This window comes from Apis dorsata, unplaced genomic scaffold, assembly GCF_000469605.1.
Source record: "Apis dorsata unplaced genomic scaffold, Apis dorsata 1.3 scaffold_787, whole genome shotgun sequence".
NCBI lineage: Eukaryota > Metazoa > Arthropoda > Insecta > Hymenoptera > Apidae > Apis > Apis dorsata.
In genome coordinates this window covers 327,987-338,805 of record NW_006263931.1, presented here as the reverse complement: position 1 = coordinate 338,805, position 10,819 = coordinate 327,987, and the positions used below count along the sequence as shown (strand labels likewise).

Genomic DNA, 10,819 nt, shown 5'->3' with positions numbered 1-10,819 from the left:
TATAAATGATATCATAAAAGAAAGAATGACATCGTAAGAATATAAATGCAATATTTAGATTATAATTTAATTTCATCGAAAAAATAAATATTTATAAATTCCAATGATTTTTTAATTATAGTCAATTTCTATTCTATAATTTTCATATTTTATAATTTTTTAATATTTATGATTATATTGGATATGATTTCACAACAAAAAATTAATTTACTAGTAATTCAATATAATAATCGATGAATGATAATAAGATTAATCTAAAATTTTGAGTTTCAATAATAAATTTGTTTTAAAAAAACTAAAAAAGAAAAAAGAAAAAAATATTTTAATAATAAAAGTGAATAAAAATACTTATACAATATACAAATTACATAATTATACAAATACAAATTACAGAATAAAAGATTATATATACAAATTTTATATATATATAAATTTTATTAAATTAAATAAATTAATACACATAATATGTATTTATTTTCATACATATATTATTGATAATCAAAAAAAGACAAAATATTCAGAGAAAATAAACAAAATATTAAAACATAAAATTAAATTAATGTAAATAAAAATTAAAGTATAGTTATATAAAATTATGTTAGATTATACACACACACACACATACACACACATATACACACACATGAATATTACATAATATGATACGATATTAATAATATACGAATACAATACGAAATAATTGAAAATATTTTTTATCATTTTTGATAATTTTTTTCTTTTTTTTTTCTAGTCTGTATTTATGTTATCTTCTTTTATTTATATTAATTATTCTATTTATATTTATTTATATTAATTATTAATTTCTAAAAAATTATTCTATTTTATGACTTTGTATCAAAGGATTTAATTTGATATTCAATATAATAATAATAAAAATAATTTATATAAAAATTGATTTATTTACAAAGACAATTTTATTTCTTTTTTTACCTTATTATTATTTTATTTCTCTGAATTTTTCTTTTTACGTATGATGTAAATATGTTATATATATATGAATAATATATATATTATTAATGAATGAATAATAATATATTAAATTTGTATTGTATATTAAATTTTTAATAATTTTATTCATATAGCTTATTCAATGATTCTATAATTTTGATTTCAATTATTAACGATTCAAATGATAATTGATATTTATATATAAATATATGATATAGATACGCATGAATACGCATATTTTGTTTGTATGCGTATTCAGCTGATGACCTGTAATTGTCTTTAGTAATCAATTAGATTTCAAACGTGAAAGAATCGCTAATTGTTTTGAGATTATGAGATCTTTCAGAATTTTAGTAAGTATTAAACAAATATTTGAATTAAATTTAAAGAAGATTAAAAATCAAATTTAATTTATATAAATCGAATTTAATACTTGATTATATTTTTATATATTAGCTTCTTATCGGTTACATCGATTTTATTTTTGCACACATTTCCATAATCAATCATTTAGATGAAAAATTAAGGCAAACAAAAATTGAAATAGCCAAACTTTATATTCGAGAAGAACCAATAGGTAAAAAAAAAAATAATAAATAAATTAAATATTCAAATGAAATATATTTAAAATAAATTTTTTAATGATGATCATAGTTGAAAGAAAAGTGTACAATGTAAAATGGAATCGATTGTGGAAAGAAGATCTCAACAAAGAACTACCTTTCATAACAAATGCATTCAACAAAATATTTTTGGTAGAAGCAAATCGTTTTATAGCATTTTCTTTTGATGCTTCTAACAATATCTCATCTCGAGAAATAATTCCAATCTCTAATAATGGTTCCATTAAATTTGTCAGAGTATGTAAATTAATATTATTTATGATTACTTAAAATTATATACAATATTAGAATATTTCAATTAACATATTACAGAATATTATCTGGAAAAATGTACTTTATTTGCTAATTTGTTATATAACCAGTTTCTGTAGTATTTATACACAAACAAATAATTTACAATTAAGACGTCGTCAAACCATTCGATACGAGGAATGTCCCATGGATGCTAACTTCTTCATTCGTGACAATCGACTTTATCTCGTAGTGGCCAATAATTTCGGTCAATTTCCTGTGCAGTCTTTGTAAGCGAAATTAATAACCATATATTTTTAGAATTATTTTAATTAAAAATATATATTTTTTATTAATATAGAATATATCATTGGAAAGAAACATACATGGATGAAATAAAGAATATAATAACTACTGCTGCAGTATCAGTCACTACATTTAAATACAAACAATCAACAATCATAATATTCGCACAAAATAATGAAAATATCCCCAATATTGGCTCCATGGTATATGAATTTACAGAAACCAGTTTAGATAAAATACAATTCTTGAAAACTTCAAATCCGATTTCCGTTCATCATTATAGACACGCAGGCTTTAATTTTATTTTATTAATAAATCAATATGAACCAAGTAACTTACTTTGGTGGGATGGTTCGTTTTTTCTTCATTTTTCTTTTATATATTACAGATCTATGAAAATTATATTTTCAAGTTATTTTTTAGGATATGAACTGTTAAACTGGCAACAAATTCCAGAAATAGAAATACCTGATTTAATTCATATCGTGAATATCAATGATAATAATTTTTTTTTCGTAGTCTATAATGTAAGTATAGAATTTAACTAATAAACAATCAGTAATTATTTATAATTATTTACAAATATTATACATATTTTAGAATATTTTAAAATTATACAAATTTGAAAATGCATCAGATTGCACTTTAATAAATACTATGAAGTTACCTAGCGGAATGTTTCTGATTGACATACTAACTCGAATCGACAAATCTGTGGTAAATATGCTGCTGATTATCATGAATTCAGATCAAGTTTACAGTATAGAGTCATGGGAGCTAAAAATTGAAGAAATTTTTCCTGGTTAGTTATTTTATTTTAAAATAGTACTCTTCCGAAATTATTTCTCATTTCATTTATTATAATTTTATTTTCAGAACATTCGATTAAAAAAAGCGATACTTTATCGAACCATTTGACCGAATTAGTTGAAATGTTGCAACAAAGGAAACCTTTTCTAGAAAAAGCTACAACCTTATGGTCTCTTTTATTCTCTGCACATGAAGATTTAACAATACCAAAACTTTTAATCTTGCAAGATTTAATATTAGATTCAGGAACTGTGAAAAACATTAATGTCTTTATAGATGAAGATATTATAATACCTCGAGAACTAGAACAATACATGGAAAATTTAATCCATGAAATTGATAATATTTTAACGTCTAAATTTTTAATGTGGAATAATATAAATAGAGATATCATTATTGATGGAGATGCGTTTATTGAAGAACTGCAGATTGATAAACTGATTGTAGATTTTTTTAATGATGTTGATATTTATTCGAATGATATTATAGATTCAAGTAAAATGCAAAAATTTTCAATTTCATTGCAGAAAAAAGATGTGATTATAAATGATCTTAAAGTAGAATCTATTTGTGGTATTCCATTCCGATGTAAGAGTTAATAATAATAAATAATTAATAATAATAAAAAATTTAAAGGTATGAAAATATTATTAAGAAACAAATCTTTATTTTAGATTGGTCTCTAGCTAGTGATGTATTAAAATTAGAAATAAATTTAACATCAGATAAAATTGAATTTTCAAATGATACTATATATTTAAATTCGAATATATCGTTAATGAATTTAAATATAAAAATGTTAAATGGCACGAATATCAACGAACTTTTTGATAAATTATTTATCATTAATCACAATCAGAAAATTAAAGGTAAATTTCATAAAATTATTTTAAATTATTAACTTAAATTGATATTTAAATTTAAATTAAACTTTTTTAGGAAATATTATTTATAATAATATGTTAAAAATCCAGAATCTTACAATACAAATGTTGAATGAAAAGTCATGGAACAAATATATGAATACAATAACCAATCAAACTTTTGATAATTTTATAGCAAAAAAATTTAGAGTAGAAAATTTGTTCGCGGATTCGATAAATAATATTCCAGTTTCAAAAGCAGCGCGAATATCTACTGAAAACATAATCAAAGGTATTTAAAGTGAGATTAATTTAATTTTTTAAAGTTTTATACTATTATATATATTATAAATATTATTCATATTTACGTGAAAAATTTTATGTTCCATAGGAGATGCAAAAATTGCGAGATTACATGTAACAAAGAAATTTATAGTTGATTCAAAATTCAAAATATCAGATATTCCATATCAAATATATTCTAATGTTTCCATTCAAGGTAACGTGAAGATAAAAACTTTAGAACTGGACAATTACATGCAAATCTTTCTAAATAATGAAAAAATAAATCTTAATAATATTTTCAATGTTTTTTGGACAAAATCAAGCAATCAAGTAATTAAAAACGATATCATTTTTGAAAATAATTTAACTATAGATTATTTTAACACAAAGTACTTGAATGGATTTTCTGAAGAAGAATTTTTGTACACTACTGTATCAATTATTCCAAAAAGTTTTGAAAAATTACATTTTGAAAATATTTACATAGATGATATGTTTTTCGTTGAAGAAAAAAATAATAGTTTTTTTGAAATTACTCCAGAATCTATAATAATTCGAGAAAAATTATATGTAAAACATATACACGGAAACGAATTATTCATTGATGTTTTCAATGATGTTCCTATTGTCAATATTTTAAACCAAAAACAGCCTCATATTTTTCTACAAAACATGATTTTTTCTAAGATTAAAACTAAACAAATATTTGTAAATAAACTTAATTTTCTCTTCTTTAGTGACAAAAATAATACTTTCTTTTTACAAAATAGCAAATATCAGAAAATTAAATTTATGAAAGTTCCGAAATTTTGTTTAGAAAATCTCAATGTAGAAAAAATTAATAATTTCGAAGTAAAAAAACTTGGATTGTTAAGAAATATGAAATTATTTGATTTAAAAGATTTAGTAATACATGGTGATTTAAATGTTAAAAATTTAAATATTATTTATTTAAACGATATTGCCAAAGAAAATATCGTATTCAATATTATTAATAAAATTGAGTTCCAAAAATTAACCGTAGAGAATATCACATTGAAATCCCTACATGATCTTGATGTGAATAACTTTTTTAATGATTTTCTCTCGAAATCAACAGAACAAAATATACCTATAAAATTCATTTTTTATAAAGTTACTGTTAATAATATCAAAACTAAGATTATTAATTATCAAGATATCTCTAATTTGATATGGATTGATAAACCTTTATTGATAGAGAATGTCAAATTCGATAATTTAATTGTAGAAGGAGATATTGTAACAAAAAATTTAAACAATTTTGTTTTTGATGAGGTAAATTTTAAATTAAAATATAAAATGATAATATTGACTTTCAGTTATTGAATTAAAGAAATTTTATTTCAGTTATATTCAAGTTTGATCAATGTGTCAATATCAAAAATCACTAATTTAAAAATAGATGGAAATATTTCTTGGGATATTTTCTCAATAAACTCCACTTCTTTGACATTTTTATTCAAAAATGCAGTAACCAAAACAACGAATCAAACTATTCAAAATAATATAATTTTTCAAAAAAATATATCAGCATCAATAGTTAAAGCACAATCTAAAGAAATCGATAAAATATATAATATTATTGTAGATGCTGTGATAGATGATGAGAAAAATATTGAAGTAATTGGTCAAAAAATTTTTAAAGAAAATTTAAATATTGATACTATATCAGTAATCAATAATATTGATATTCCTATGATTAACAATGTTAATATTCTCGAATTTAATAATTCCGTAGTAAGAAAAGATCGAGAAGCAATAATAACTGGAATTATAACTTTTCTCGATGATGTCGCGATTGATCAAATTCTTGTCAATGATAATGTTCATAACATCCTCTTAAAAGATGTGGTTCTGGCAACTGATGTATTACCAACTCATATATTTTTCAAAAATCTTGTTATATTAAAAGATGTACGTTTGAAAAATTTTGATAAAGTAGATTTTGATGAATTCTTAAAGAATCGTGTAACCATTGACAAAGAAAATGAAATATTTTTTGATGTACATTTTAATGATATTATAGAAATAACAGGTATGTATACAATTACAAATAAATCATATTAAAAATTAGAAATTATATTAATTGGTTAAATAAATCTTTAAAATTGCAAGCATGAGAATTAGTTCAACAAACATGCAAAATTTATAATATTTATATACGATACATATAATATAAATTATATAAATCATTCAATTTAAAATTTTATGTATACGCATATATTTACTAATAATTCAATATAATATGATTAAAAAATCTTAGAGAATGCAAATGCATCAACACTCAATAATATTTATATTTCCGATTTGGCTCTAAATGAAAGTAAAGAAACGCAAATAATATCTGATTCAAAGATTTTTGAAGAAAATTTTATAGTAAATGGCAATATTTATACATCATTTATTAATGGGATGAACATATCATTAGAATATTATAGCGGTGTGCAAAATGATGAAGATGTTAAAATCATCGGAGATTTGGTAAAATGATTTGATTCAAATAATTTACATATATATATTTTATAATGTATTTAAAAATTGCATATTTGTAGATTTTTGAGTCAAAAATTAAAGTTCCAGAAAATGTATCCGTTTTCAACTTAATAAATGAAATAAATTTATATACTATTCTCTATAATCTACAAGAACAGATACATCAAATCTATCGCGTGTTCGTACTAAATGAAATTAAAATGAAGAAGAGCATTGTTCAATCTTCCTTAATTTCTAAAACTCTTACAAACATTTTTTCATATTTAGAAATAGAACAAAAGTTAAGAATTCAAGCATCTAATATTAAGAAGATTGATGTTGCTTATTATGAACAGATTACAAAATTGAATATGTTTGGAGAAGAAACAGGACATTTTTGCGGACTTCCAAATAATTGTTCTTGTCCAATTGAATATATGGTTGAACTTACTAAAAAAAGTTGTCAAATTCGAAAAATAAATAATAATAAAATAATAAGAAATTATCAATATTTGCATAATACATATGGTATAAACATAGAATCAAATGCAATATCATATAGTCGTGAATGTACATTGAATAATACTGAAAACGAATTCATTACGATTTTATGGATTAAACCTAACATAATTGATACTGAAGATATATTAAATACTAATGTAAAGGAAACGACTTTAAAAATTCGAGGTTTCATAAAAGATGCAAAATTTTTCACACATGATAGTATGATATTAAATATTAATAAAATTATTTAATTTTAAATTAATTAATAAATTAAAATAAATTAATTAATAATTAGTTTAACATTTTCTAATTTTTAATTTTTTTATTTATTTTAGATGCTACTTTCCTTGCACTAGCAGTATATTATGATACGATACATGCAACACATCAGACAAATTCTTTAATTTACAAGATTGATTTCAAGAACAATACATTATTCTTATATCAAAACATATCCACTGATGGAGCTTGGACTGTTGAAATTTTTAAAAGAAATTATCACGATGTATATCTTCTATTTGGTTGTTTTGGAAACTCCGAAAAATCATATTTATATAAATTAGATGTTTCTACTTCCAAAGTAAATGCTTCATTATTAATTATTTTATAAAAATATTTTAAATAATGATATATTTATATATTATTTTTTTAGTTTATAATAATCAGAACTTTCGAAGGTAAAACACGCAATGTAAAAAGTTTAATTCAAGAACAAGATGGTTTTGTTTTATTAGATGATTTCGAGACAAATGCAATAAATATTTTTTATTACAATTCAGAATTCGATAATTTTTACAATTATCAAACTCTTTTGTATAATTCACAAATTTATGGAATAGAATGTTTTCACATGAATGGTATGAACAATATATTAATATTATGATAAAATAATAATTATATTTAATATTTTTTATTCTATTTATTATTTTAGAATTTGGCCAAACCAATTCTTTTATCATTGTCATAACAGAAAATGATCAATTTTATATTTATGAATATATGCATGCACAAGTAAGATCACATTGATTTATTAATTAAATTAATTAATATAATTTATAATATATTAATTAATATAATTTATAATATATTAATTAATATATTAATTAAAATCTATATAATTTAATCTATATAGATTTTCTCACAAAATTATTTTTAGAAATTCCAATTGAAGATACATCAGCGCATAGATGATTTACAAATGATGGTACCTTTCTATCATTTAGAAAATTATTATATCTTTATGGGTACAAGTACAAATAGTACTATACTACGAATCATAAAACAAGGGCTCTAAAAAAATTTTATAAGAATCTTATTATACAAGTTTATTTATTACATTATATTATTATATTATATTATTATATTATATTACATTTATTACATATTATATTATATTATACATATATAAATTATATCTTATGTAAATTAACATATAGAATATATAGAATTAATGCATACATGTTAATAACTAAAATATATGTAATATACATGTATATTTACAATATAAATTTCATGTATTGAATAATTAATATATTTGTTAGACAATTTTATTACTTTGTATGAATATATCTTAGTTCAAATATCTATAAGACTTATAGACTCTAAAAAAGCAGATTTAGTATTAATCGAATTGCGCCAGCGCAATTCCAACCAAAGCATTGAACTTTAATTTCTACAAAAAGAGACTTAAAACAAAATCAAATAACATAAAAATCATTACGTGAGAATACAAGCAATTAAATGGTGTAGTTGCAAATATTTTCAGAACAATAATAATATTCTACGACGAATTCTGTAGTCAACGCAATACGAAGTGTAAAGGTTTTCCTTTTTTGTGAAGTAGAAGCCATCGTAACACATTGAAGTTTCTTCGTTGTTGCTGTGTAACACTACTCTTAAAGTTTTAAGGTATATTCAAGTACAGAAAGTGTTTTTTTAATTTCAAAAAGATTAAAAACATTTTAAATTATCTCTTAAAATGAAACTGTCAGGGTATCATTTTGTTATTGGACAACTTTTATTCGTCTCTAATTAATTGCAAACAATTCATAATTTGTATATAAATGTATGTAATTTAACTTATTTAATATGATTATAATAGATAAAATATCCAATTTAAAGAGATTGAAATATAATAAATTAAATTTAATTGCGTGTTCTTTTATCCGGCATATCTTTTTTGGTTATGTCAAAACCATGAATTGGCATAATAAAACATTTACCAATTTATTAACATAATGTTGGTAATATTGGTACAATTGATTTTTTTAAAACAATCATTAATCTTCGTTTTAATTAAAACATTTTATTTTATTCTATTTCCAAATAATGAGAACACTATTTTGAGGTTATGACACGTATTAGGAATTTTCCATTACTAAATAATATTAAGTATATTTGTTTATATATTATTATAGCATAACGTAATTATATTCTATAATTATAATTAATTTTATTCATATAAAACAGTTCCTTCAAGGCAGTAATGGCTGTCAAGGGGCTAATAGCAGCAATTGTTCAATTTTTAACTCAACAATTAGAAGAAGGTGATATTACAGCAGATTCTCGAGAAAGCCTTGAAGTAGCGATACAATGTTTAGAAAGTGCTTATAATGTACAAGCATCAGATACTCCAACAAATTTTAACTTATACGAAGTTTATAAGTCTTCCGTAGAAAATGCAAAACCTTGTTTAGCTCCAGAAGCTACTCCAGAAGCAAAAGCTGAAGCTGAAAGATTAAAAAATGAAGGAAATACTCTCATGAAGGCTGAAAAACATCATGAAGCTCTTGCCAATTATACAAAGTATATATTTCGATCTATTTATTTACTACTAATATACAAGTTGAAGTTAAAAAAAAAAAATATATTTTTATAAAAATTTATATATTTTTAAAATTACAATAATATTATATTATTTTTTTAGAGCAATTCAATTAGATGGTCGTAATGCTGTGTATTATTGTAACCGTGCTGCAGCATATAGTAAAATTGGCAATTATCAACAAGCAATTAATGATTGTCATACTGCATTGTCCATTGATCCCTCGTACAGTAAAGCATATGGACGTTTAGGTTTAGCATATTCCAGCTTGCAAAGACATAAAGAGGCTAAAGAAAGCTATCAGAAAGCTTTAGAAATGGAACCTGATAATGAAAGTTATAAAAATAATTTACAAGTAGCAGAAGAAAAATTAGCTCAACCAAGCATGAGTAATATGGGATTAGGTGGAAGTGCATTACCAGGCATGGATCTTAGTTCACTCTTGAGTAATCCTGCTCTTATGAACATGGCTCGTCAAATGTTATCCAATCCAGCTCTACAAAATATGGTGAGCAATTTTATGAGTGGACAAGTTGAACAGGGAGGACATATGGATGCTCTTATAGAAGCGTAAGAATTAATTATTAATGCTTCTTGTATTTATATATATTATCATATAAAAATATATTATATTTAAAAACTTTTTAGTGGTCAACATTTTGCACGACAATTACAAAATGCTAATCCTGAATTAATTGAATCTTTAAGACGACAAATGGGAGGAAATCCAAATGATCCAGATCCACCTCAACAAAATTAAAAACTATGATTATGATACATTTTAATGATTTTACATGAAATGGAAATAATCAAATTTAATTGGAACATATACATAATTAAAAAGCAGTGTGTATCATTTTCTAATATGAAAAAGTGAAAAATTGTAACTAAAATTCACTTAAAAAAATTAT

At 22.1% G+C, this 10,819-nt stretch overlaps 3 protein-coding genes across 6 annotated transcripts in view; 2 read left to right on the top strand and 1 right to left on the bottom strand.

Annotated features, from left to right (window-relative positions):
• The window catches only part of LOC102677308 (DNA-directed RNA polymerase III subunit RPC7-like), a 26,351-nt gene extending 18,030 nt beyond the window's left edge, over window positions 1-8,321 (bottom strand). Inside the window, exon 1 of the mRNA XM_006622911.2 lies at window positions 8,294-8,321. The gene's annotated coding sequence lies outside the window, so the exon portion shown is untranslated. The remainder of the gene's footprint in view (window positions 1-8,293) is intronic.
• On the top strand, window positions 2,853-8,424 carry LOC102677591. Its single transcript, XM_031513870.1, has 14 exons — window positions 2,853-2,889; window positions 3,006-3,162; window positions 3,325-3,527; window positions 3,614-3,633; window positions 3,914-4,094; window positions 4,194-4,301; window positions 4,989-5,383; window positions 5,456-6,143; window positions 6,372-6,589; window positions 6,661-7,303; window positions 7,420-7,664; window positions 7,737-7,941; window positions 8,016-8,095; window positions 8,241-8,424. Exons 1-14 carry the CDS (start codon window positions 2,853-2,855, stop codon window positions 8,376-8,378), a joined length of 3,318 nt encoding a protein of 1,105 aa, XP_031369730.1. The 3' UTR covers window positions 8,379-8,424.
• A 260-nt stretch (window positions 8,425-8,684) lies between these two features.
• LOC102676659 (small glutamine-rich tetratricopeptide repeat-containing protein alpha-like) lies at window positions 8,685-10,791 on the top strand. 4 transcript variants are annotated; one of them, XM_006622906.2, is made up of 4 exons: window positions 8,685-8,992; window positions 9,554-9,889; window positions 10,011-10,478; window positions 10,557-10,791. In XM_006622906.2, exons 2-4 carry the CDS (start codon window positions 9,570-9,572, stop codon window positions 10,666-10,668), a joined length of 900 nt encoding a protein of 299 aa, XP_006622969.1. In that variant the 5' UTR covers window positions 8,685-8,992; window positions 9,554-9,569; the 3' UTR covers window positions 10,669-10,791. The 4 variants fall into 4 exon arrangements, with proteins under 4 accessions (XP_006622969.1, XP_006622970.1, XP_031369742.1 ...); XM_006622907.2 differs by having other exon boundaries at window positions 8,714-9,149; XM_031513882.1 differs by lacking the exon at window positions 8,685-8,992 and adding an exon at window positions 9,420-9,475.
• Window positions 10,792-10,819: the final 28 nt, after the last annotated feature.